At 65.0% G+C, this 24,827-nt stretch overlaps 2 protein-coding genes across 2 annotated transcripts in view; both read right to left on the bottom strand.

Moving 5' to 3' along the window:
* Positions 1 to 344: 344 nt before the first annotated feature.
* Positions 345 to 14,866, bottom strand: SLC6A18 (solute carrier family 6 member 18). The gene is made up of 12 exons (XM_032861834.1): positions 14,707 to 14,866; positions 10,336 to 10,476; positions 9,526 to 9,663; positions 8,760 to 8,941; positions 7,106 to 7,216; positions 6,171 to 6,283; positions 5,137 to 5,265; positions 3,742 to 3,898; positions 3,388 to 3,592; positions 2,881 to 3,040; positions 1,604 to 1,766; positions 345 to 623 (listed from the first exon to the last, which is right to left on the bottom strand). Exons 1-12 carry the CDS (start codon positions 14,864 to 14,866, stop codon positions 435 to 437), a joined length of 1,848 nt encoding a protein of 615 aa, XP_032717725.1. The 3' UTR covers positions 345 to 434.
* A 2,747-nt stretch (positions 14,867 to 17,613) lies between these two features.
* Positions 17,614 to 24,827, bottom strand: part of SLC6A19 (solute carrier family 6 member 19) — a 14,785-nt gene continuing 7,571 nt past the window's right edge. Inside the window, exons 4-12 of the mRNA XM_032861833.1 lie at positions 24,456 to 24,637; positions 24,033 to 24,143; positions 23,690 to 23,802; positions 22,071 to 22,199; positions 21,832 to 21,988; positions 20,017 to 20,221; positions 19,766 to 19,925; positions 18,037 to 18,199; positions 17,614 to 17,869 (exon numbers count right to left, since the gene is read on the bottom strand). Of these exons, the coding sequence (XP_032717724.1) occupies positions 17,666 to 17,869; positions 18,037 to 18,199; positions 19,766 to 19,925; positions 20,017 to 20,221; positions 21,832 to 21,988; positions 22,071 to 22,199; positions 23,690 to 23,802; positions 24,033 to 24,143; positions 24,456 to 24,637 (1,424 nt within the window). The 3' untranslated portion in view covers positions 17,614 to 17,665. The remainder of the gene's footprint in view (positions 17,870 to 18,036; positions 18,200 to 19,765; positions 19,926 to 20,016; positions 20,222 to 21,831; positions 21,989 to 22,070; positions 22,200 to 23,689; positions 23,803 to 24,032; positions 24,144 to 24,455; positions 24,638 to 24,827) is intronic.

Raw genomic sequence — 24,827 nt, 5'->3', positions numbered from 1 at the left:
CAGGTCCCAACACACCCGCCCATGCCCCAAGTGGTCTTGGCACAGAAAGGGGCTGCCCTTCCCGTCCGCCGCGGGAACAGCCTCCACACGCCCTGCTGCAGAGCTGTGACGTGCGCCTCCTTGGGCCGCTCTGCCAGCCGCTTGGCCTCGGGGCCCGCCTGCCCTTCGGCCCTTATGTGTACTCGCTGGGCACAGTGTGCGGCCCCACAGATAGCTCCGTGTGTCACCCCAGAGGGCAGGGCCCCAGGGGCTAGAGGGACAGCGTGGACTGTGGTCACAGAGCTGGGCTGTGCCGTGAGCAGGGTCGGCGGAACGCAGCGGGGTTGGGAAGAAGCAGCCACAGGTCAGGGTCTGGGCAAGTGTGTAATGGGGTCCAGCTCTCTGCCAGCAGGAGGCCCATAGGCCGGTCCCCCCTGCCACCCCCAGCCCGACCCTCAGCTGGCCCCTCCATCCTGCGGCTTCGGACACCCATCCTGCCAGGTGTCCTGCTTCTGTCTGCGCTTGGCGAGCTGCTGGACAAGTGCCACAGCCGGGACCCACAGTGCGGGCAGGAAGCACAGGAGGACGCAGGTGGCCTGCACCCAGCCCGGGTACAACTTCTCCTGCCGTGACGGGAACCATGCCTGTGGGGACACAAGGCCATAGGTGAGACTTTGGGGAAGGGGCAGGTGAGGCTGACCCTCGGCCACAGGGACTGAGTGGTGTCGGCCGTCTCATCCGGCCTCTTCCTGACATGAAACAGGCTCACTCAGTCTGGGGTGGGGGTGGGGGGTGGTGGCAGCGAGGACCTGGCCAAAGGTTCAGGTTTGGGGCTGAGCCTCTCATGGGGATGGGGTCCCTGAGACCCCGGCCTGAGATCTGGGGCCATCTGTGGAGCGCCCCCCACCACCCTGAGGGGCTGCACGGCCTCGGGGCCACGCTGGACCCCGTGTCCCGCTCCCGCTTCCGTAAGAGACGGTGACATCATCCACACAATGTGAGGGGCCTCTTCTGAGGTCACCGTGAGGCACGAGAGTGGGAATCTGACAGGACAATTGTCATGAAAATTCTTGAAAACCATGGTGCCGCTCCTCCTTCGCCTACCGCTGGCGACGTGGGGCCACATGTATAAGGAGGGCTTGGAACAAGTGATTTCTGTGCTCCCGAGAAGGGACAGCACAGTGAGGTTTGGAGGGACACGATGGTGGCAGGTCGGCGGGGTCCCCGCAGCTCAGGGTGCAGCCCAGGGGACAGGGAAGGGCTGGCAGCAGACTGCCCTGTGCTCCCTTTCTTCGGAGCACACTCAGCGGCAGCCCAGTGACGCACACACCTTCCCTCGACTCCGACCAGGAGCAGGTGCGCAGGGGCGGCCCCACAGAGCCTGAGCAGCGCGTCTCGAGGCCTCGTCCCTGGCTGAGCTACCCTGGGGACCTGGAGGCTGCTCAGTCCTCCTGCCACTGAGCCTTGCCCAAGTCCCTGCCAGGGTCGGCTCTGATGCCCCCAGTGGACCCTGGACATCTGGCGGCTCATGAGGTCACTTAGGATGATATCTGGGCCCTGGACGGCACCAGAGGAGGGCCAGGGCAGGCCCAAAGTGGCTCCCAGCGCCCTCCAGAGGACCTACGTATCGGGGATCCCAGGCCCTGTAGCTCAGCGGCGTCCAGGCCAGGACAGCAATGTAGGCCACGAAGATGGTAAGCAGCAACAGCGGGCTGACGACCTTCCAGGTCACCCGCCAATAGAGACCAGGCCGCCTCCCAGTCATGCAGGCTATGTCATCGCTGAACCTGTCACAGAGACACTGGGCTTGAGCTCACCCACTGACCTGCTCTACCATAGCCTTCAGCCAGTGTCACTGAGCTAGGGCCCACAGGGGCTGTCCCCAGCACTCTGTTGCCCCCACAGCTTTCCCAGGTCATTATATGGAAAGGTCATCCTGCTGGGACAGAGGCCTGGGCAGGGAAGCTCCTGGGGTCTCCCAGTCTCTGCTAGGGTCTGGGGGTAGAGGAGACCAGGACACGCAGTGGCCACGGCAGCCACCCTGGGCCCCGGTGTCAGCTATGCCCACTATGCCCAGGAGCCGGCAGGAACTCACAGCCCTTCCCTCAGCTCTTCTCCTAAGCATCTCCGTCTGACGCCCCGTGGCTGGTTGTGCCCAGGGCTCACTGTTTCTGTCCTCACTGCTGGGCGAGTCCCCACTGGACGGCTGCCTCTTACTCCTCCCTCTCCAGGGCACAAGCCCGTGGCCCCGATGCCACAGAGCAGCATCCGGGGCTGCCCAGGACCCCCTAGGGGACAGGGAAAGGGGTCACGACTTCTAGGACCGTCTGAGCAGGGGCACAGGAGTAGCAGGTGTGAGAAGTGAGACTGACAGGTGTGACAGGTATGAGTGGCAGGTTTAAGTACAGGTGTGAGCACAGGTGTGAATGCAGGTGTGAGCACAGGTATGAGGACAGGTGTGACAGGTGCAACAGGTGTGAGCACAAGTGTGATGGGAGGGACAGAGGGGGCGGGTGTGGTGCACTTGTGAGTCCAGGTGGGGATGGGCGGGGCACGTGCTGGGCTCCTCAGAGGGTCAGGACAGGAGGCCCCCCAGTGCCCTAGAGTTGCCCCATCCTTGGCCGCAGGAGTCTGCCACGAGAGGCTGGAGACGGGCAGGCCTGCCGCCCACCCCGACGGGCTGGAGGCCCATGCAACGAGGTGGGGCCGGGTCCCGACAGAGCTGCTTTGGACCACGGGGAAGCCCCCCCGCGAGTCTGTTTGGGGAGGGGGCTCAGATGGTCCTGCCCTGTCCTGTGCGGCCGGGGCAGGCAGCTGCCAGGGTGCGGGTGCCTCGTGCACGGGCGGGGGTCGGGGGGAGCGCCAGGAGTGGGAGGGCAGCCCCAGGGGACGCATACTCACTGGGGCATCCCGTACACGTAAGCGACACCGACCACCTCGAAGAAGGCGAAGATGATGAGGTTCAGGGGAGCCGCGTAGTTGTCGAACACCCGCAGCCAGTAGCTACCCGACTGCAGCGCGAAGCCGGTGGCCGAGAGGAAGCAGAGCAGGCAGACCAGGCCTGGAGGGACAGCGGCACCTCCGCGGCTGAGCCCACCGCCCTGCCCCTGGCGCCCCCAGCTCCGTGCCCGCGGGCAGGAGGACACATGATGGGGGCCTGCTGTCCCGGGGGCAGTGCTGGGACTCACCCCTGCTCTGCCCCTGCCGGACCCCGGGGTCCCCCACGATGGCCCTCGTGGGATGCTGAGTGAGTGCAGAGCCATGGGGACCCGCCCTGAGGGGCGGCGAGGCCAGACCTGGGCTCCCACTGGGATGGTCACGGAGGGAGGGCATCTGGACAGCAGGCGGCAGTGGACAGACTGCAGGACATGGGGACAGGCCCACAGGGCAGGCTGGCTGTCTGCTCACCGGTCAGGACCTCCTTGGGGACAGATCTACGCACGACTCCCATGTCCAGCAGGGGTGTGATGATGCTCTCCATGTTCCCGAACATGGACGACAGGCCCAAGGTGAACAGCATCCCGAAAAAGAGCACGGCCCAGCCGGGGGCGCCCGGCATGTGGAGGACGGCCTCCGTGAAGACAACGAAGGCCAGGCCGGTGCCCGAGGCGCTCTGCAACATGCGCACGGGGCCTCACGCTGTGACCCCACAGAGGCACACGGCTGGCCCGGAGGCTCTGTTCACAGCTGCCACGCCAGCCCGGGCCAGCTCTGTGGACAAGGTTTGCAGCCTTCGGGAACAAAGCCGGGCCCCGCGGGTACCTTATCCAGGAAGTCCTCCAGAAGGCAGACCTCCAGGGGGAGCCTGGCCACGCTCTCGGGCTGGGTGGCATTCAGGTGTGCAAGGACGGTGGCGTAGTCGTCCCTGGAGATGCTCTGGTCGGGGAGATCGAACGCGTTGAGGAGGCGAAGGAGGTTTCTGCAGAGACACGGGCAGGCGGGGGCACGCTAGGCCGGGCACGTTGCAGCCCGAAACACCCGGAAGGACACCAGCACCTGGGGAGGGCCGGGCTGCACTCGCTGCAGGGACAGAGCCTGGCCTGGAGGGGACGCTCCCCCGAGAGCACAGCAGGTCAGAGTAGCGGCCCTGGACAGCCCCCACCTGCCGCCCCCAGCGGGTGTTCCCCGGCTTCAAGGCTCGTGGCTCACACAAGCCAGGGGATATCCCCGGACTTCTTCCTTTGCCCACTTGCTGAAATCTCCTGTAACCTCGACATGAGTACTCGCGGCGCTTCTGGGACCGTTCGTGGCCTTGGGAAGAGTTGCCCGGGGCCCGGGTCGGGGGCCCTCTGCTTTCTCCTTGTTCGGTCACAAGCATCCGTTCCGTTGGCTTGGGCCGGGGAGCCCGTGCAGGCCTGAGTACCGGCTGCCCCGGTGAGCACGGACTCATGCACGGTGCTCAGTGGAAAGAGCTGGAAGAGCCGCGCCTGCCGTTCCCCAGTGGGGACCGCGCCGTTCACCACGCGGGCCCTGTAGCCTCTCCAGAACATTCCAACGGGTGCACACGGCCCATAGGGCCCGAGCTCAGCTGTGCATCTGCTCCGGCTCCCCACTCACGCCCCCGAGCGTAGCCTGAGCATGGCCTGAGCGTGTTCGCACAGGTGTCACGGCTGACAGGGGGCTGCCCTGGGCACCGTGGGTGCCTGGCACCATTACAGAGGGCCGAGACTGCGCCCCCCATGGGGCCTGCTCGACCGCCTCTGGAGGGCTGCTTGCAAACCAGAATTGCGGGCCTCAGCCGTTCCGTGCCCGTGATGCTGACAGCCTCCGTGTCCTGTGCTTTCGTGGTGGCGCGACAGACCGAAAGCCTTTGAACAAACTGATTCTGGTGCCCCAGTGTCCCCAGGCTCATGGCTGCGTCCCTCCAGCCTCTGCCTCCTGACACGGCCTCCCCCATGTGTGTCTGCGTGTCCCTGCCAGTCTCTCGTAAGGACACAGGTGTGGGATAGGTCCGACCTCCTCTTAGCCAGCGTCGGCTGGAGACCCCACTTGCATATGGGGTCAGGCTCCAGGCTGCGGCGGGCGGGGGCCTCTGGAGTTGTTCCACCCCACCCCCAGGGGGAAGACGGTGCTTGAGTGACCCCCGAACGGCAGCCAGTGCCTGAGCGCCGTGCTCCATGGACACCCCGCCCTCAGAGCCAAGGGCGTCATGCTCACCTGTCCAGGCAGCGCCCGTGGTCTTTGGCTGCCTTGAATCCCAAAACTGAGAACACTGCAATGGACGCATACAGGGAAGTCATGCTGTTAACCAGGGCGATGGTCACCGCGTCCTTCTCACAGTTGTACCTGGCAGACACACACACATGGCACATCTGTGCTTAGGGCCATCCCCACATCCCCACCTAGGACCACCCCCCACACAGAGCCTACATGCCCACGACCCCCATACCTGGGTCTGTCCCTGCTGGTCTCAGGATGGTCTCAGACCCCCTTCCATGGCCCCTCCCCATGGACCCCTCCCTGCCTACCCTCCAGCTGATCCCCTCCCCTCTGACCCCTTCCCCTTGACCCCCTCCCGACCAGGCCCTGCCCCGCCCACCCCAGCTCAAGAAGGTGGTGGTCTAAAAGCCTCAGCCTCCACCCCTGTCCCCAAGGCCTGGAGACCGGGAGCTAAGGACAGTGTGGGGCCTCATGGAGCCTGGAGTGGGCTTTGCTGACATCATCTCCACACGAGCTACGTGGAGGGGGCTGAGGTGGTCCCTTGTCTGGTGCAGGCCTGGGAAGCCCCCCACGCCCCCATCCCACCCCTGCACGTTGTCAGGGGAGAAGCTCTGGCTGCCACATAGAACCCCGGGGGCTTGTGAGGCGGTGGGTGGTGAGGCCAAGCACCCGGGGTCCTCACCACAGGTGGCCCCATGTGGGCCCTGCATCTATCTTAAGTGACCAGGGAGCTGATGGACCCCATGACTCTACTTCTCTGGCCTCGAGCGTGACACCTCTGCTGCCTGTGATGGCGTCAGCCCTGGTGAGACCTTGTTCCAGGGACTGACTGTCTGGGCTCTTTCCACGGAACACGCTAGTGGCCGCCGTGGGGGCCCGGCGGTAGGAGCCCCGTGAGCCTGCTCTTAGCACAGGTTCACAGCAGGCCACATGGGACATTACGCCCCACGGGCTCGAGGCTCTCCTGGAGCTTCAGGATGGGAGACCCAGCCCCAGCGTCGGAGGGAGCCCACCCCGAGCCTGGTCCCTACCTGGGCGGGTTGTAACTGGCAAAAGCGATGTGTCCCCCGAAGGCCAGGGACAGGGAGAAGAAAATCTGCGTGGCCGCATCCAGCCACACCCGCGGGTTCCGGAGAGTCCGCACCTGGGAAGGGTTGTGCCGCTGACGGAACCCACCAGCCCCGAAAACCCCCCGCCCCAGCTACCTGTGAGGCGACTCCCCTGAAGGCGTGTGGGCAGCCGAGGACCCCCGCCGAGAGGGCAGCTCCCTCAGCAAGCGCGGCCGCGCTGTTCTGTGACGGGCCATGGCTCCCGTCCGCGTGGGCTTGGAGTATGGCTGACAGACTGCTCGGGGCTGAGAAATGGGCCTGAGCAGCCTGACTTGCTGTCTCAGACCTGGGGGTTCTGAGGGACTCGAAGCGTCCCGCGGTGGCTGGGACTCGGCACCTGGAGTCTCTGCTGCTGGGGACGGAGCCAGGCAGACCCACGTTCACAGCCAGGGCCCCCTTCCTGCTGCTGTGCAGCCCCTGGAAGCTCCCACAGAATGCTGGGGTCCTAGAGAGTGTGTGAGGGTCTAAGAGGGGTGCGGGCCCCCAGGTCCTGTGACGGCTTGCTGGGTATAGTGCGAGCAGCTCGCAAGGTCCTCGGAGGTATGGGGTGCAGGGCTCTGGGGTGGGACATCTGGGCCTCCAGATGGCTTCTTTCCTGAACCCCACCAGCAACATCCCTCAGGATCCATGTCACAAGTCAAGTCCTCCTCCTGCTCCCTTCCTCTGACCCTGACCTCCTCCCTGGGACCCCATCCCACCCTCGTCCTTGCCCTCACCCGCACATGGCCCTGGGCGGCCTGGCCTCTGCCTAGTGGCCATTCCCACGGCCAGGGGATGTTGCGAGCTGGGCTGGGCTCTGCCTCTGACTCGTGTGTTTCCTGGAGCCTAGAACCTGGACTCAATTCAAACCAACTTACATTCGGAGTGAACAGGTAGATTAACCCTCTGACCGCCCCAGGCAGGGTGAGTCCTCGGATAAGGAAGATTGTCAGGACCAGGTAAGGGAACAGGGCTGTGAAATAAATTGCCTTTAAAAAAGACCAAATTATTAGACTTTTCAGTGGTATCCGCTCTGCAGAAAACCCGCAAGAGGCAGCTGTGTGGTAGGTGCCTCTGTGGCTGGCCCCCCATCCATCGTCTGGGATTCCAGCCCAGTGGGGGCCAAGGGCGCCATGGGGTGTGTGGGCCCCAGTCAGGCCCCAAGGGTCTGGAGCTCCTGGGGACGGTCACAAGTGGAGTCACATACACACTGTGTCTGTGGGGCGGGCACTGACTGTACCAGGCGGGCGAGCCTCCCTCCTACCCACACTGCACCTCTCCCCTCCACCCCAGTGCCCACAGCCGGCCACTTCACAGGGGCCCTGGGGCCATACACGCGCCCACACCCATCTCCCCGGCATAGGACCAGTGCCCCCTCTGCCGTCAGGTGTGGTTGGGGGTCTGCACACATGGGGTCTGCTCAGAATAAATCCACGATGACAGTCTTTCCTCACTGCCACCCCCAGTCCCCGAGCACAGACTGACTGTCATCTCAGTGCCCGGCAGGGACATCCATCTCAGGGGTCTCTGGAATTTCTGGTGGGTTGTCGGGCCTAATGGTTGCTTTGGTCTAATGCAGTAGTTCTGGTCCTCCCGAGCACAAAGACGCTCATGGGACAGTAACCATAACACACCAGTGAGATGAGCAGGCACACGCCCACGCCTGGACCTGGGCAGAAGGGCCACAGTCGTGTGTCGGAGCCACGGTTGGGGAAAGCAAGGGGCTATGTCACCCACATTGAACGGGAGGACACGTGTAGCGTGGGACTTGTCTGAGCCCCGGGAGAGGGAAGGATGCACGGTGAAGGCAGGCATGCAAGACAGAGGCCCAGGCCTGCACAGAAACCACGTGAGGAGCCGCTGACACGTTTTTCCCTATCACTGATATATGTCTCTTCAGGAGACAGTAAACTGTTTTAGACAAGCACGCCAGGACACACTGGCTGCTCGCAGACCGTCGTAGTGAAATGTGAGCCAGCTGCAGGAAAGCCGAGGAAGGCAGTGCAGCCTGAGTGAGGGTCTCCTGCCTCATCCCATGGGTGGCATTGCTCCCAGAAGGACAGATGGCCAAGCCCGTCGTCAAGCCCTGAGGGGATAACCGTTACCACTGACAAGCCAACAGACGGACAGAGCAGGGTCACAAGAAACACCCAGGAAATGGGAGCAGCCAGAGTGGAGAACCGAGGGGACTGGCAGGAAATAATCACAGGACAGCCGGCAGAACCTGCACTGATGGTCACACTAAATGTAAACGGTCTAAACAGCGAAACAAGGGCAGGGACCACCAGAAACTCAGCATCCTCTGTGCACATCAAGAGAAACACACTTAAAACCTAGAGACCCAAACGGGTTAAAAGGAAAAGAGGGGAGAAAACCCCCCGTTGGTGTCTGCACTGTGTCGCGGGGTACAGGCGCCCATCTCCAGGGAGCGCACTGGCCCTCACATCTGCGCCCTCCCAGCGCAGCTTCTAAACCCGTGCTTGAACACTGAGCTGGAGGGAGCAGGCAGTGGGGTCCACCGAGGGGCCGCACCTTCCCTGTGGTTTCGATGCCTCTGATGACACACAGGTACACCACTGCCCAGGACGCAGCCAAGCAGGCCAGCAGCCTCCACTGGATGGAGCCGTTGTCGCTGATGTCGGCCGTGATGTTCAGCGTCTGCCGGTACCAGAAGTAGCTCACGGTGCTGCTGGCTTGGCACTCGGCCTCGAACGCTGGAACCAGGAGGCTTCTTTTAGGGGCTGGCCACAGGGCTCAGGCCTGGCTGTGGGCTCTGCAGGCCTCTGCCCAGGAGTGCAGTCTGCAGTAACCCAGCCCAGGGCTGCTGCCTAAACACCAGGCACACCAGGCAGGACCTGTGCCCCCCCCCACCCAGGGCGCACAGCGAGGGCCAGAGGGTGGATATAGGGAGCTCCAGGCCCAGACTTGCCCCTGGGCTGGCCTCGTGCAGGACAGGCCAAGTTATTGTCAGCAGAGGCAGGAAGGGAAGGAGGGTTAACACAGCTTTGTGAAGCAGTGCAAAATAGCGACTTTTTCCCCGGGTCGTGAGGCCGTCCTCTGCTGAAACCGTGGCTGAGGGTTGGAATGATCCAGCAGGAGCCGAGGTCCCACCCACTCAGCCTCTCACTGGTGGGCAGGCGTGCACGCGGCCGGGCTGTGAATACGGGGTCCCTGGGGTCCCCAGGCCCACCCACGGTCAGGTGCGGCAGAGTAGGGAGAGCAGGGTTCCGGGTGTGCCGTCCAGGGAGCACGAGCAGGGCCCGCTTGAGGCAGAGTGCCGTCCCCCCACCCATGCCACCTGTGCGGTTGATGTCCAGTGGGCAGGAGCTCCAGGGCAGCGGGTCCTGGAAGGAGTTGAGCAGGTACCACAGCACCCATGAGAGGACCGTGTTGTAGTACAGGCTGACCAGGAAGGACACGGTGAGGCAGCCCAACCCTGCAGGAGGCGGTGGTCAGCGCCTCCCCCTCCCCGGCCTCCGGGCTCCAGACATGGCACCCCACCCTGCTCCCTGTCGCCCCGAGGCCGCCCGCCCTTCTGCTGGCCCACATCTGTCTGCATGCACCCAGGGGAAACATGTGGCCGTGTGGCTCCATCCACAGCTGGGCCGGGGTCTGCCTCTGCATGGGCTTTCCGGCGGGCCTCGCACACAGTGCTGAAGCCCCCATGCGGCGGGTGTCACAGGCTCCCTCCCTCCAGCCTCGCCGGACACTCTCAGGTTCCCAGGACGTGTGGGCTCAACACCCGCGGGGACACGTGCATGGGCGATCTGGGAGAGCTCGCTGCTGCTCCGTGGGGCTGGGCCTGCTGCCTCCCCCTCCTGTGCCCTGAGCTCACCCCACCAGCACCCTGCACTCAGCTGCCTCCTGGGGCTTTGGGGGAACCAAAGCGGGCCTCCCAGAAGAGGTGTGCTGAGAGCATGAGCAGACTGAGCTCCTGCGGGAACGCGGCCACACGCACCTCCCTACCCTGTTAGGTCCAGGCCCCTCTCTGGCAGGGTCAAAGCCACTGATTGTGCACTGGAGTGACAAGCTGATGCAGGGCACCCACGGGGCCCCCAGCCCCGCCCTCCCAGCAGCTCCGGGCAGGAGTCCGAGGCGGGCAGCCTACCCACTCCGCCCAGGTAGGGCGAGATGGCCGTCCACACCCCGATGCTCCCTCTCCGCAGGCGCTGGCCGATGGCCAGCTCGATGTAGAAGATGGGGATCCCCTCAAGGACCAGCGCAATGAGGTAGGGGATGAGGAAAGCCCCTGCAAAGACATCGTGGTCAGTGGAGGGTGGACAACGGCCCGGTGCGGCCTTGGGCTCGGGCAGATGGGCCTATGCATCAGGCACCTGGTCTGTGGCTGTTTCCAATCCCTCAGCAGCGTCCCACCTGAGAGCCCCTGGGGGCAGTGTTGTTCTTAGAGGGACACCCCGCACCCCGATTATGGACCCTGCTGTAACGTGGGGCTGGTCTGTGCTCCTGGCAGAATGTTGGAGAAGGAGGACATTTGAAACGGTGTCTGGAGCTCCATGCCTGCGCGGAGGCTGGGACCCGTCTCTCCGTGCCTGCGCGTCCAGGCTGGGAGGTGGGCACCTGTAGCCACGGTGGCGGGAAGCTCCATGGTCCCCAAGGGAGCACACACTGATCCCCTCTGTGGGATCCATGGGAGAGCCACAAATTTCTCCCCCAGGAGCCAGCAGTGGCCGGAGCAGGAGAAAGGCCACAGGTGTGAGGAGGGAGGGGCCTGACCTTCCCGGGAGCCCACAGCCCCGAGGGGGCCTACCAGATCACCTGGGGGCGTGTGTGGGGTGCCGGCTCCTGCACCCCACAGGACGGTGCATGTTCCCATACTGCTGGGGGAAGGTAGTCCCTGTGCAGTCGGGAGCTGTGTTTTCTCCCAGTTAACTGCAGCGTGTGGGTCCACTGCCACCCCCCGCACACACAGGGCAGACCACGCCAGCAACCGTGCTCCCTGAGTCTCCCTGCACCAGCCCGGCGCCAGCCCAGCCTCCATGAGGCCAGGCTCTCTCTGGGATTTTGCGTCTCGCTCAGGTTTTGACCCTGAGCCAGGGCCCCGAAGAGGACATGTAGCCCCTCAGCCCGCATCAGCTTCTGCATAGGACTCCAGCGTTTGGGACAAACAGTGCTTGCTGGTGTCATCCACGTCGTGGCCAGACCATAAAGCGTGAGAGAACAAGGTGGAGTTCGGGGAGATGGCCTCAAGGGCTGCTGTAGCCCCAGGGACGAGCAGGGCACCTGCGGGCAGGGGCTTGGTGCTGGGCTGTGAATATAGCCCGGACCACTTCATGGAGCCCCTGGCAGGGAGAGAGGCCAGCCACGGGCCAGGGAGATAGGGTCCAGATGGGGGACCCCTCCCCAGGCTGCCCTCTTCCCACCCCACCCCACCTGTGCCTCGCTCTGTGGGGTCCCGCGCAGTGTGTGCACCTTCCAGCCCCCCTTGGGCCTCACGCAAACACCTGCAACATGGTAGGGACAGGGGACCAGCTGCCCGGAGCCCGGGAGTGGGTGTCTGGGCGTCAGACAGGGGCTCTGGGTCCCGGGCGTGTGACTCGCTGCCTGGAAGGGCCCTGCAGGCTCAGGCCAGCCAGGACCCATGGACCCTGCTCTGCGGGGGGGTCGCAGCCAGCGGGCCCAGCCGGGACGCCAGGAGGAGCAGTGCCGGGGAGGGGAGGGGCCTTCCTCTCCGCAGCCAAATCAGCCGCGCTTCAGGGAGAAGAGAAGGGAGCGGCTCTGTGGTCACAAACGGAGACTACTGCTTGCTCGGTGCACTGTGGCCCCGCCTGAAACCCATGCGAACCGCGACCTGGATAAAAACCTCTGGAGGAGGCGGCCGGTCCCCGGACAACCCAGCCACGCGATCGGAGAGGCGGGACGTGGAGCCCCACTTCGGCTTCCAGGCTGGGCGGAGGGCCCAGAGACGGCTCCTCACCCAGGCTGGTGACTCCGTCACCGGCGCCTGCAGAATGGAACCTCCGTGTGAAAACCGTAGGCTGCGGGGCTTGGACGGCTCCAGGCGGCGGAGCCCGGGAGGTGCTGGAGGGAGCGGGGAGCTCCGACGCCCTCACTCTGTGCGTCCCTGCCCGTGGCTGCTCTGGGCCGTGTTCTCTATAAAAACCTGGTACAGCAAGTGGACTGCTTCATGGGTTCTGCGAGCCCTTCTACAAGATTCTGACCCGAGGAGGGGTTGTCGGCGCTCCCAACTTGCCACAGGTTGGACGGATGCTGTGGGCGACCTGGGACCCAGGTCTTGACACTGTGCTCTGCCGTGCAACAGCACCGCGGGCCGAGCCCTTCCTCGTCCAGCCCGCGCTTGCTGCAGGTAGACAGACAGAAACGGGTTAAATGCGGCTAGGATTGGGAGAATCAGGCGGTGTGGGCAAAACCCTCACGCGGTGGTGTCAGACGAAGAGAGAAAAGGAGTTTCTCCCGGGCGGGAGGGAGGGCTGGCGAGATGGCAACGGGTCTGGGAGAGCCCCGTGCACGGCCAGCCCGAGCAGAGCTGGGTGAGAGATACCCAGCCCTGTCCACTGAGAAGATGTTGTGGAGAAGTTCTGTCTGATCGGGACGGAGCCTGTCACAGCTGAGGATCGCCCCCAAGACCGCCCAGAGAGAAAACAAAGGACGGAGACCAGGGCGGGCACGTGATTGTCTCTGTGGCTGGGACGACTTGGTGATGCCAAGATGAACATTGGGCTCCAGACAATCTGGAAATGCCACACTATGCCCGTGAAACCCGGGAGTCTTCCGTGGAACCGACAGCCTGGCTGGGAAGCCTGCAGGGGACGGCGACGGCCAGTGCAGAGCCAGGGCGGGCATCCCGCTGGGCAGCTGCACGGACGGTCACACTGGGCTCATCACGTGGCGACTCCACCAGCTCCGTGGAACCCATGGGTGCCGAGGTCACAACACAGCCATGCGGAGATCACGGGCCACTTACAGGGCGCCCCACGCGTGTCATGAATGACTCCTGGGCTGGAACCTTGGGCCCTGGCAGGTGCCCTGCGCCGGCCACTGCTGGGATCCCCACCTGCAGGGCGGGTGCCGATGTGCACCCAGGAGCCACGGAGACGGGGCAGGACGCCCTGCAGGTGTGCTGAGTGTTTCCCCCAATTCTGCTACAATGTTGCCTTTTAAGTCTTATCGCTAAAGAGAAGCCTACGCATCTGAGTAATCACTGAGAAGAGAGAAAATATTCACCCTTGGGTCATGAGTTTGTGCAGAATAAAAATGCAACAGGGTTTCCCTTCATCTCTTCGTCGAGGTTATCAGCAATGGCCCACGTGAGGCAGAAAGGTCGTTTGCGCGGGAGGCTGCTTGTTTAGGGAAAGGGGGAGCTTTGAAACTTGACTATTTTATGACATTTCACGCAGGGCTTCACACCCAGAAATAGGGTCTAAAAGAAGTATTCAAACAGCAGGGCCCCTCCCCCGGCCCGCGAGTGCAGGTGGTGACGGGCTGGTCCTGGTGCCCAGCGCCCGGGTCGTAGCCCTCAGGCCAGGCCACGCCAGCACATGCGTTCCGGAAGCCACGTTTGCAGGACAGTCCCTGCGTGATGTAGCGCAGTGTGACGGCCAACCAGTTCCGGTCAGAGGCGCACTTACCGACCGGGAGTGACCGCCGGCGTGCAGCTCACGGCTGGGCGTCTGCGTGTGCCTCCCCCGATGCACACGGCAGCTCGGAGGCCTGGGGCGCGACCCAAGGCACATGTGCCCACCCGGCCCCAGGCCCCCGTGGAAGCTCTGACCCCTCTGGGACAGCGGCTCCCACAGAGATGTCTCCTCTAACTTCTCATGAGCAGGAAAACCAAACAGACTCCAGGAAGCAGCTTCCTCATAAACCGGGGACTCCACCTCCGGCCCTGCCCGCCGCCTGCTCTGTTCCACGGCGGCTCCCGCAGACCCCCAGCCCGCACTCCCCGGGCGCGGCCTGACCCCTGTGCGCCCAGCACGGCCGTGGGGGGGGGGGCGCAAGGGGCCAGGACGACTCCCCACCAGCCACACGCAGACCTCCGTTTCTGACCTGTTCCTGGTGGGGGCCAGGGGAATCGCCCCCGAAGGGAACAGCACCCCTATTTCCAGCAGGGGGCCGGTGGATGCGGGAAGACGGCCCTAGAGGACTTCTGGAGGCCTCAGGCCTTACGCGTGCAGAGGGGAGCTTGGCAGCAAGCTGACCTGACACTGAGACCCCACGGGCCCCAAGGTCGCACCCCGGAAAAGGACAGGCCTGGCCTGGGGGCCATTCAGGGTCCACTCCCCGGGGCTGTGGGTGACAGCCACGGACTCTTGTGCAGGGAGGGGGTGCCGCGGCCTGGGCACCGATGTGGGGGGCGGCCTGGCCCGTGCGTACCCCACGGAGCTGCAGGAGCCTTGTGAGGAGCGGTGCTGGGGGAGCTCCCCGAGCCCCGGAAGGGGGGGCCAGGGGCCGGACCTCCACGGCAAGGGCTCCCGGCGCGGGGCTCGCGGGGACGGCTCACCTCCGCCGTGGGTCTGGCACAGGTACGGGAACCTCCAGATGTTGCCGAGGCCCACGGCGAAGCCAATGCAGCTCAGCAGGTACTGGCCCCTGTTGTCCCACGCCGGCCTCTTGTCCCCGCGGCCGTCCCCACGCGGCTCTGCTTCCCCGGCCCACGCCATGCCCACTGCTCGCTCTGCCCTGGCTCCGTGGAACCCTCCCGGGCCTCCGTGTGTGGTCTCACGATTTAAAGGAAAACCAGTGGAGCCAGTTAATTGGTAACCGGGGCCGGGCTCCTGCTCTCACCCAGGAGGTCTCTTCCTGACCCCACACCCTCTGCCTGCGCCTCCTTTGGTGCCCCAGGCCGACGGCCAGCCCGCATCCAGTGAGGGCCTCCTGTTCCCCCTCGGGGACGTGCCAGGACTCCCAAGACTGGCTCCTTTAGTTGTTTCATAAAAACCACTGACTTCCTAATCAACCCTCTGATTCCGGGACGACTGTAGCCTCACTTGTCACCGTGAGGGGTGATGCAGAGCCGTGACTGCACGAGTCCCAGGCCCCCACAGGCACCCACCACGTGCAGGGACACAGGTTGGGGGAGGGGTGGGACTCCCCTGATGGGGCAGGGGCAAGGGCAGGGGCGGGAGGGGCTTCTTTTCTTGCCCCCAGCGGCCACGGGTGCCCTCGAGCAGCGATGGGACAGCAAGGCACCTGTGGCCACAGGGGCTCAGCCAGGCGGGGGGACATGCCAATCGTGCCCTCCGCATGGGGTCCTCCCGCGCTGGGATGGTCCGTGATGGGCTGACGCAGTAGACTGAGCCTGGGCCTCCCGCGGGGTCTGCTGGACCCGTGGACCCCCCAGTGGAAGCCTGCGGGACAGCCTGGGGCCCGGATGAGAAATTCCCACCTCCCGGGACACTGGTCTCACATGGGCCCGAATGTGTGGGTCACAGAGGTGTGGGCCCTGGTGGACACACTTCCACTGACTCTTGGGTGGGAGGGGAATGGGAGAAAGGGAAGGGAAGCACGGGGAGGGCAGGAGTATAGCCCCCAACCCAGCGGACCTGACCTCACTGGGGCACCACGGCCCTGAGCCCACGGCCCACCCTCCTCCAGCCTCCGCAGGGCCACACGCCATACCCAGGGCGCCGTGGACGCAGCAGTTTTGTGTCATGACTTCTCCAGAGAAAACGACCCCCCCAGAACCGCGGTCCTGCGCTCCCCGGAGCGACTGGGCCCCGCTGCGTGCTCAACCCTCTGCATCTAGACAACACTTAGGCTGAGACTATGAAATAGTGATTTATTTAGACGGGTGCATGTTATGCCCACAAATCCCGCATTTCCAACAACTTGCAAATACACCAGGTTGCAAAACAAGGCGCTCTTCAGGGGACAGAATACTGGATGGGCGTCCTGGGCCACACCCACCCGTCTCCTCCCCACGCGCCCTGGGCGGGTGGTGTATCCATGGGGGGCTGCTCGCTGTTCTGTCAGTTGGCGGGGGGGGGGGGGGGAGAGCAGGGTGGAGGCTGGAGTGTGGCGGGACGGGGGGCCCTGCACGGCGCGCCGTTAGCCCCTGAGGATTCTGCAGGCAGCCAGGTGACCAGCAGCGTAAGAGGACTGCAGATGCCGGAGTTTGGAGGTTCACAGCGGGACTGCAGGGCTGAACTCTGTGTCACCGAGGAGCGGGAGGCAGGGGGACAGGGACAGGGCCCCGGGGCATCCGAGTAGGGGGGACATGGCTAGGGGATCCATCCTCCACCCAGGTCCCCAACCCGGCCCAGTGGATGATCAGAAAACCCAGCTACATAAACTTCGAGATTTTTCCATGGAGAGTGGAGGTGAGCTCATTAACACGGCCACCCCATGTGCCCAGTGACTTTGGCTGAGACAGGCTGTCGAATCCCAGAAAACAACCCTTCCCATGACGGGGAGGGGAGAGCCGGCACCAGCTTCAACGAGGGACGCCAAGTACGTGGGCTTCCCGGTCCCTGCCGAGTTCGGGACACGCGGACGGTCCTCGACCTTGGTGGCTATGGCTGAGTTACCCTATAACTCGCCTTTTCCAACACCTAGCTAAAAATTCATGCAGGGAATATGCGCTCTTACGAAAACTCAAAGGCTGGTTTCCGCCTTCACTTAGGCTGAGCTGAGTTTCGTCGACGGCTCACCTATCTGCGGCAGCCAGGAGCAATGATTAACGGGGTCGGCTGTCTTGGAGCCCACATTCCGCCGAGGCCGGCGGGCGGGCGGCCAGGCCTCCGAGGGACTCGCGGAGTCTTCCGGAGCTCACAGCGAGGAGCTCGAGAAGGGCCATTCTCATCGCGGGGGACCAGTGCCCCGACCTCGCTGTGAGCTCCTGGGTCGAGGGTCGATAGGACTGGAGCTGAGCGGCCGAGGCAGCCTCCCGCTCCCGTTTCCCGCTGGCAGCTCGGCCTCCCCACGACGCCCCGGCCGGGACTCTCCCTCGCGCAGACGTGGCAGGACCGGGCAGCAGCACCTGCCCCCCACACCCGTGACAAAGACAGGCGCGAGGGCCCTGGGGTTGTGCAGCAGGCATGTGTGCGTGTGTGTGTGTGTACACACACAAACATGGACACATGGCCGTGTGTGCACAAACACACGTGTGCCCAACACATTTATACAACACACACACGTGCCACAGTCACGCACATAGCACATGTACGCACACGCCCACTAGTCCTCAAACACGTGCACACTTAGACATGACCACACGCACGCATCACACATGCTTCCCTACAGCCCCCCATGCACAGTCCTAGATGTCACACTCTCACACGTGTACACAAACTTCTGCACACGCACACACGCACACTCACACACGCACACCCCGCATACCTGTGTAGCACAAGCACACTCACACACACTTGTGCACACACACGTGCACACTCACATGTGCACACACGTGTGTGGCCTGGAACTTCCCAACACCAACGGCCACACACTCTGGGCTGGGCCACTCAGGACTTCAGGTCCCCATTGACAGAGGCCGTGGACAGCCCGCTGACCAGCCCCTGGCGGTCCCCTGGCCTCTGGCAGCGGTTCTGGAGCAGCTTGTAGATGGCAAAGCCAGGGATGACCAGGCAGGGCACCCCAGCCACGATGACGACCACAGCGTACACCCAGCCCGGGTATGTGACCTTCTGGGATTTGGGAAATTCCTCCTGGGGAGAGAGCAGCATTGAGCAGCCCGCGGGGTCTCCCTCGGGGCAAGCGCCCCCACCCCACGGGTCAGCTCCTGGCCCTTGTGGGGGAGGGTAGGTACACCCCAGGCTCCCTGCCCTACAGGAGCAAGACCGCCCCTGTGCCCCCCGGCCGCCCCACAGCTCACATAGGCAGGGTCCCAGACGCTGTAGACCAGCTCCTCGTTGACCTTGACCACGAGGAAGAACAGGAAGATGACCAGCATGAGCAGCGGGCTGGCCACTCTCCATGTGACTTGCCAGAAGATGTTGGGCTTGTGGCCGATCATGAACTCAATGTCCCTGTTAAACCTGGACACAAGGCGGGAAGGAAGCCATCAGGAGTTTCTCCACAGGCCAGCGACCCCGGCGCAGCAGAGGGCGGCCGGCCGTGCAACCCTTGGCTTCGCCATCTCCGGTGCCCCAGCCCCATCTTCCTCTGCCCAGAGACCCGCCGCCTCCAGGAGAGCCCAGTTCCTGCGTCAGAAGCCCCCTTGGGAGGCCAGCGGGATGCTCCACTGTCCGCAGTGCAGCTGCCCGGAGCTCCAGACTGTAAACTCGCCGCGTGGACTCGTGCAGAGCTGCGGCCCGTGCATCTAGGGCGGAGGGCGGCCCGGCCAGCAGCCCCGTCCCAGCCTCCCACCAGGGCTGTAGCCCTGCACTGTCTCCCGCCCGTCCGGGCCGGACTCTCTTCTGCACCGGAGTCCACTGTCTCTAGATGTCGGCGTGGAGCATGCAGAACGTGGCCACGCACTGTCCAGGGCCGCAGAGAGTCCACGGGACACTGCTGGCCAGGCCTCGTCCCCAGGTGGGACCCAGCAGGAGTCTCCTGTGCGCAGGGCTGTCCTCCCTACGGCGTGTTGAACGGTGCTCTGCCAGCGTCTGGCTTCAAACTGTCCTCAGACGGTCACAGACGGCCATGCCCTCATGCAGGCTGTCACAGGTCTGCATCACAACCTGCGGCGGGCACAGCAGCCTTCCTCCGCAGTGTCTGGTGGTGTCGTGGCAGCAGCCCCCCACACACTCCCGGGCTCCCAGGCGGGTTCGCGGTGTGTTGTGGAAATCTGCATTTGCGCAGGGAGCTCTCGTGGGTGTAGAGGAGGCCCTCCAACGGCTTGTATGTGCTTTATGGCAACAGACACAGGCAGGTGGTCTCTGAGGCCCTGGGGAGCCCATCTCCCAGTGAGAGCCCAGGTGCCATGTTCTGGCCTGTGGTCGTCTCTGATCAAGGCCTGATGTCCTGAGTGTCTGCTACATAGACCTCAGACGAGCCTGCTCACCCACTTTTCTTCTCTCTGTCTAGAAAGGCCTGGAGCACCCCACGATGGAGCTCCCTCCCCTTGGGCCTGGTGGCCTCCTTGGGACCCCATGGGGCAGCCTGGATTTCTGCAGTGGGAGCCCCATTGCCCACACCTGGCCCTCACATCTGCTGCCCATAACCCGGCCCCGGGGCTGCTCTGCCCACCCGGCCCATCTGCCTGCGTCTCGGGCTGCCTGTGTGGGACTCGGGCCGCCTGCGCAGGACATGGTAGTATTTCGCCTTCAACTGATGGTTCAGTGACGACCTTTCCTACCCTGCGACTCAGGCCACACGGTCTCTACTTCCCTCCACGGTAGCGCTTTGCTCTCCTTCCACCCCTGAGATGCTGGCGAGTGCCCCGTCTGCCGGGTCCGGAAGCGTCTGGAAGCTGGAGGGCACACTGTGCGGAGCGCTCTGGTGGACATCCGTCCGTGGCCCAGCCCCTCTGCCCTCGGCCACACAGGCATCAGGCCCATGCACGCTTGGCCCCAAGTCACGGCGGCACTGTCCCGCCCCACCCCAAAAGCTGACCCACTGACCCCGTTGGAAACCGCCTGCCACCACGGCCTCCCTCCTACCTGTCCACGCCGTACACATACACGACGGCAAACATCTCGCAGAAGGCGATGACGAGCAGCGGGATGGAGCCCGCGTAGCCGTCCAGCAGGGAGAGCCAGTACTGGCCGGAGTTCAGCGTGAAGACGAAGGCCAGCAGGTACGTCCCCAGGCAGATGAGGCCTGCGGGGCAGAGAACAAGGCCGCTGCAGACTGAGGCCCCGAGCCCTGGCCGCGCCCCGGGAGCCGTGCTCGCCGCCCCAGCCCCACGCACCCGTGAGCAGCTCCTTGGGCCACTTCTTTGGGATGATGCTGAGGTCCTGCAGGGGCACGACCACGCCCTCCATGTTCCCGAACATGGACGACAGGCCCAGGCAGAACAACATGATGAAGAACAGCACGGACCACAGCGGGGACAAGGGCATCTTGGTGATGGCCTCCGTGAAGACGATGAAGGCCAGCCCGGTGCCCTCCACGCCCTGCGGGGTGGGGCGGTGTCACGGAGGTACGAGGTCCCCCAGGGCCCCTCCCAGGCCCCGTCCTTCCCAGACAGCACCGCAGGCACCGAGCCCCGCCGGGCAAGCAGAGGGCTGAGCCGAGCCGTTCGAAGAAACACCAGAGCCCGGGTTTCAGGCCCCGCTGTATTTTTAAGCTGAACCGGTCCGGCGACCAGGAAAGGGCTGCCCTGCTCAGCGGCCGTCAGGGCCCCGGGCTGCCCAGACAGACCTGCGGCCACTGCCGAGACCATCTGCTCGCCGAGACACACGCCGCACAGATGGGCTAAGGGTGTGGGGTGACCTTCGCGAGGCCTGAGCCAGTGCCCAGAGCGGACGTCCCGGACCTGCGACCAGTGGGCCTGGCTGAGCGGCTGCGGGCAGGGCGTGGGCTCCAACGCCGGGCAGGGGCGGAAGCCCCACACGGGTCTGCGAGACCCCTGTCGCGGGCCCTCTCCCCAGGTGTGTCCGGCGGGGCTGGGGGCTGAGTCAGGCGCCCCGGGCCCAGCACTCCCTGCCGTCCTGCCCCTGTCCCCGGGACTCTCTCCCAAGTCAGGGCTCCCAAAGCAACTTCACAGCATTTGCAAGTTCAGAGGACATGGCTGCTGCCTTCCGCGCACAGATCCTCCCCGGGGCTGCACGGGGAGTTTAGGAGGAGAGGGTAGCGGCCAGCATCCCTGCATCGCGCCGGGGAGCAGCTCACACCCCCGTGGGTGGACGGGAGTGAGAGGCCAGCCGGGCCCAGGACACAAACTCTCCATTCTCTCTGCAGAACTTCTTGAGAAGGCAAAACCGGGGCAGAAGCACCGGCTGAACCCTGGGCGGGGTGCGGGGTGGTGGGGTTGGGACTCAGCGCCCCGGGGATGCTCAGCCCATAGCCCCGAGCACTGGCTCCCCCTCAGCTTCCAGAGGAGAAGGAATTCAGAGGCTCCGGTGCCCTCGGACTGCGCCACCCCTTGTCCGGCACGTATTGGGGGACAGACCTGGTGAGGAGACCCTCCAGTCGCCCCCCTGCTCTGCTGGCTGCGCTCACTCTCGGCACACCTCGCTCCTGTGGAGCATGTCACCCCCGGCCGCTGGACTCCGTGCCAGGCCCTGAACATGTGTGACCAGTCCCCAGACAGTGCACGGGTCCAAAGTAGAAAACTGCCAAATTTAAGTCACATTGGCCCATAAATCCTGACCGCGTGCCAGCTTCGCCGCTCATCGAGCCTGGCATTCAGAGCCGTCTGTGCCTCAGAGGACGGCTTGCAGAGGACGGCTCTGCCTTGGGACAGGGGACGGTGTCAGCCAGCCCGGAGTCAGCCGTGCCCGCGAGTAAAGCGAGGCGAGGGCTCGGTCAGCACAGGTCTGGCGTGTTTGTAGGAGGAATCCCAGTACTCGTGGACGTGGGGGTGTTGGTGTGTTTGACGCCGGGCACTGTGGGGGGCCAGGCCGCCGGGGCCCAGGGCCCAGCCTTGGCCTTAGGTCTGGGGCACAGGCTCTGTGGCGCCCGGGACTCCGGGCCCATCAGATCTCGCCTCACGGGGGAAGCGTGGCGCCTTTGCCCCCTGCCCCAGCCCGCAGATCCCCAGAGCGCCCCCCGGGGGCCCGACCTCCGAGAGGAAGCTGTTCATGTCACAGGTCTGGAAGTGCAGCCTCGCGAAGGCCTCGGGATCCGAGCTGTTGCACCAAAGCTTCATCTCCTCGAAGTTCTCCTGCGTCACGTTGCCCTCGGGCAGGTCGAACCCGTTCATGAGCGTCAGGATGTTCCTGGGAAGACAGGGGGCTGGCTGCAGGCCGGCGGCTCCCCGGAGACCACGCGCGAGCTCCGGGGCGGGGGGCCACCACGTACGTGCTGAAACAGTCGTCGAAGCGCTCCGTGGCGCGGAAGCCAATGATGGAGTAGACCACGGTGGCCGCGTACACGGACGTGAAGCCGTTGATCACCGACACGATCACAGCGTCCATCTCGCAATTGTTGCTGCATGAGAACAGCGTCTGGTCAAGGCCCACGGGGACGCCCCCCCCCCGGCCAGAGTCAGCACCCAGCAGGCACAGGCACGGGGTACCCAGTGGGGAGTGTGCAGCCACGGGGGACGCAGCCCACCCCGCTCTTCCCTTCCCACCGTGTCCCCAGGTCCCCGCCACGCTGGCCCTGGAGACCTGCCCCGGGTCATGAGACCTCGAGGAGACGGGCTGGGCCCTGCCCCCTGCACTGGACACCGGAAGCCCATACCCTGGCTCAGCGCTTCGAGAACACAGCCCCGACGCCCCAGCCCCCCCGCCAGGGCCCACACCCTTTCGGATGCTTCTGGCCGCCTGTGTCAGAGTCAGATGACAAGCACTGGCGAGGGCAAGCAGGGATCGGGCGCTGCTGCATGGCTGGGGGGATGTGAAGTGGGGCGGGCTCTGTGGAAAACACTCCCTCGAGCCCTGAACTCCAGAGCAGCCCCGCCCCGGGTGCCCCACAGGCAGCGAAGGCACGTCGGCCCCCAAGCTTGGACACAAATGTTCGCCATCGCCAGAAGGTGGAAAGAGCTCTTGTGTCCATCGGGAGGGGGGGTGCAAACTGTGTGGCCCGTCCACGCCTGGGTATCCTCGGCCGTGAAGGGCGGGATGTGTGACACAGGCTGCAGCAGGGTTGGACACCGAGAAAGTCATGCTCAGGGACGGAAGCCAGACACGGAGGACGGCTCCCGGCCGTCCATGGGGTGAAAGGCCGGGAACAGGCGAGTCTGCCCAGAGAGGGAGCAGGCGGGAGCAGGGGTGGGTGCGAGGGCGCACGGGCGCAGGTCTCCCTCGGGGTGAGGGCGTGCTCTGGGGCTGGTGCCGGGGCTGGCACAGCCGGGAATGTGACTGCACCAGCCGCTGGTGAGCACTGAGTGGGCAAAGGGCCCCGGCTGAGAAGCACCTGCTGTCAGGTCCGTCCCCTCGGCTGCCCCCCTGTCCCACCGACACTACAGCCAGCGGGTGAGCCCACCTGGCCCCACGCCTGTCCTGTCTACTCCCGTGGCTTGTCTGTCTCTCTGCTGGACCACGGGTCCCAGCAGGACGGTCCTGGTGCACCAGGTGGGGCACAGGGAGGTGCCCCATAATACTTGTGGAGGTGAAGGGCCCTCGCCGTTTGGACCCTTTCCACGAGGGTGTCAGGCCATGGTGGACAGCAGGGGCCGGCCCTCCTGGGGTCCTGGGTGCTGAGGCATGATGGGGAGTGTGGGGGGGTGAACACCAGCGCTTGCGATCGCTGGGGCAAAGGCACCCAGGGGAGGCCAGGTCGTAAACGGGTCTCCCTGGGGGTGCCTCGCTCCTGAAAGCCCTCCTGAGGCCACAGCACACCTCTTTGCACCCATGGCCATAGCCCTACAGGGACCCAGGGTCAGCAGGGCCACCCTTACGCCTTCCTCCACTCACCCGCCCTGGGGGTGGGGAGGCCGAGGCACAGGGCGGGCAGGCAGAGCCCCCGACACTCACTGCACAGAATTGTAGCTGGAGAAGGAGATGAGGCCCCCAAAGGCCAGCGAGAAGGAGTAGAAGACCTGAGCCCCCGCATCCAGCCAGGTGACAGGGTTGGCCAGCTCCGTGACCTGCAGCCGGACAGAGACCCTCAGCTATGCTCAGAAGGTCTGGGGACAGGGACGCAGGGCTCCTGGAGGGGACAGCTGGTGCACAGCCCGGTGGTGGCCGCCCTCGGTCCACATGGTCACCATCGAGCAGACAGGCCTTGCCTGGACGCCACAGGGGGCCCAGAGCTGGCCGTCCCCCAGTCTGGCCTCCACTGGGCCGTCTGGGCCTGGGCCAGCCTCGGGAGACTCACGTTGGGCGTGAAGAGGAACACGATGCCGTTGGTGGCTCCCTTCAGCGTCAGGCCGCGGATGAGGAAGATGGTTAGGACAACGTAGGGCAGCGTAGAGGTGATGTACACGGCCTGCGGACAGGGCAGGTGTGGGCCAAGGGGCTGGCGGAGCCGAGCGGGCTCCCGAGGAGAAGGGGTGACAGCGTGGGACCTCAGGCCCGCCCCTCCTTGTGTGCCCGGCCCCCAGGCTTCAGGCAGGAGGAGGCACCCACTCCCCACGCCCCCCGCCTCCGGAAACTGCGGCGGTCCGGCTCCCCGGTCAGCGCTCTCGTGGCCACTTGCCCGTAGCCCTTTGAGCGCGTTCTTGCCGCGGGGGCAGCAGAGGCCCCTCCCCGACAGTGGGCACGCGGGGCCCTCGCAACGGCGGAGCAGGCCCCCCAGCACCTTCCCGGTGGTCTCGATCCCGCGGATGGTGCAGGCGTAGAGGACGCTCCAGGCACAGGTCAGGCAGAGCAGAATCCACCACTGGATGGAGCCGGAGTCGCTGATGGAGGCGGAGATGTTGAGGGTCTCCCGGTACCAGAAATAGTCCACGGAGGAGCTGCGGGCGCACTCGTCCACGTAGCCTGGGGCGGGCGTCCCCAGCAGTCAGAGCGGGTCAGGGAGCGTGAGCCACCGCAAAGGACAGGGAGCCCAGCCCCGGGCTGTGCTTCGGGACAGTGACGGTAGGGATGACGTACACACACGTGTGCACACAAGCATGCCTGTGCACGCCCGCACACGCGCACACGCCCGCACACGCCCGCACACGCGCAC

The sequence above is a fragment of the Lontra canadensis genome, unplaced genomic scaffold (assembly GCF_010015895.1).
Source record: "Lontra canadensis isolate GAN:19392208 unplaced genomic scaffold, GSC_riverotter_1.0 scaffold22, whole genome shotgun sequence".
NCBI lineage: Eukaryota > Metazoa > Chordata > Mammalia > Carnivora > Mustelidae > Lontra > Lontra canadensis.
Note: the sequence above shows the minus strand (reverse complement) of the source record. Positions and strands in the feature narration are given on the sequence as shown.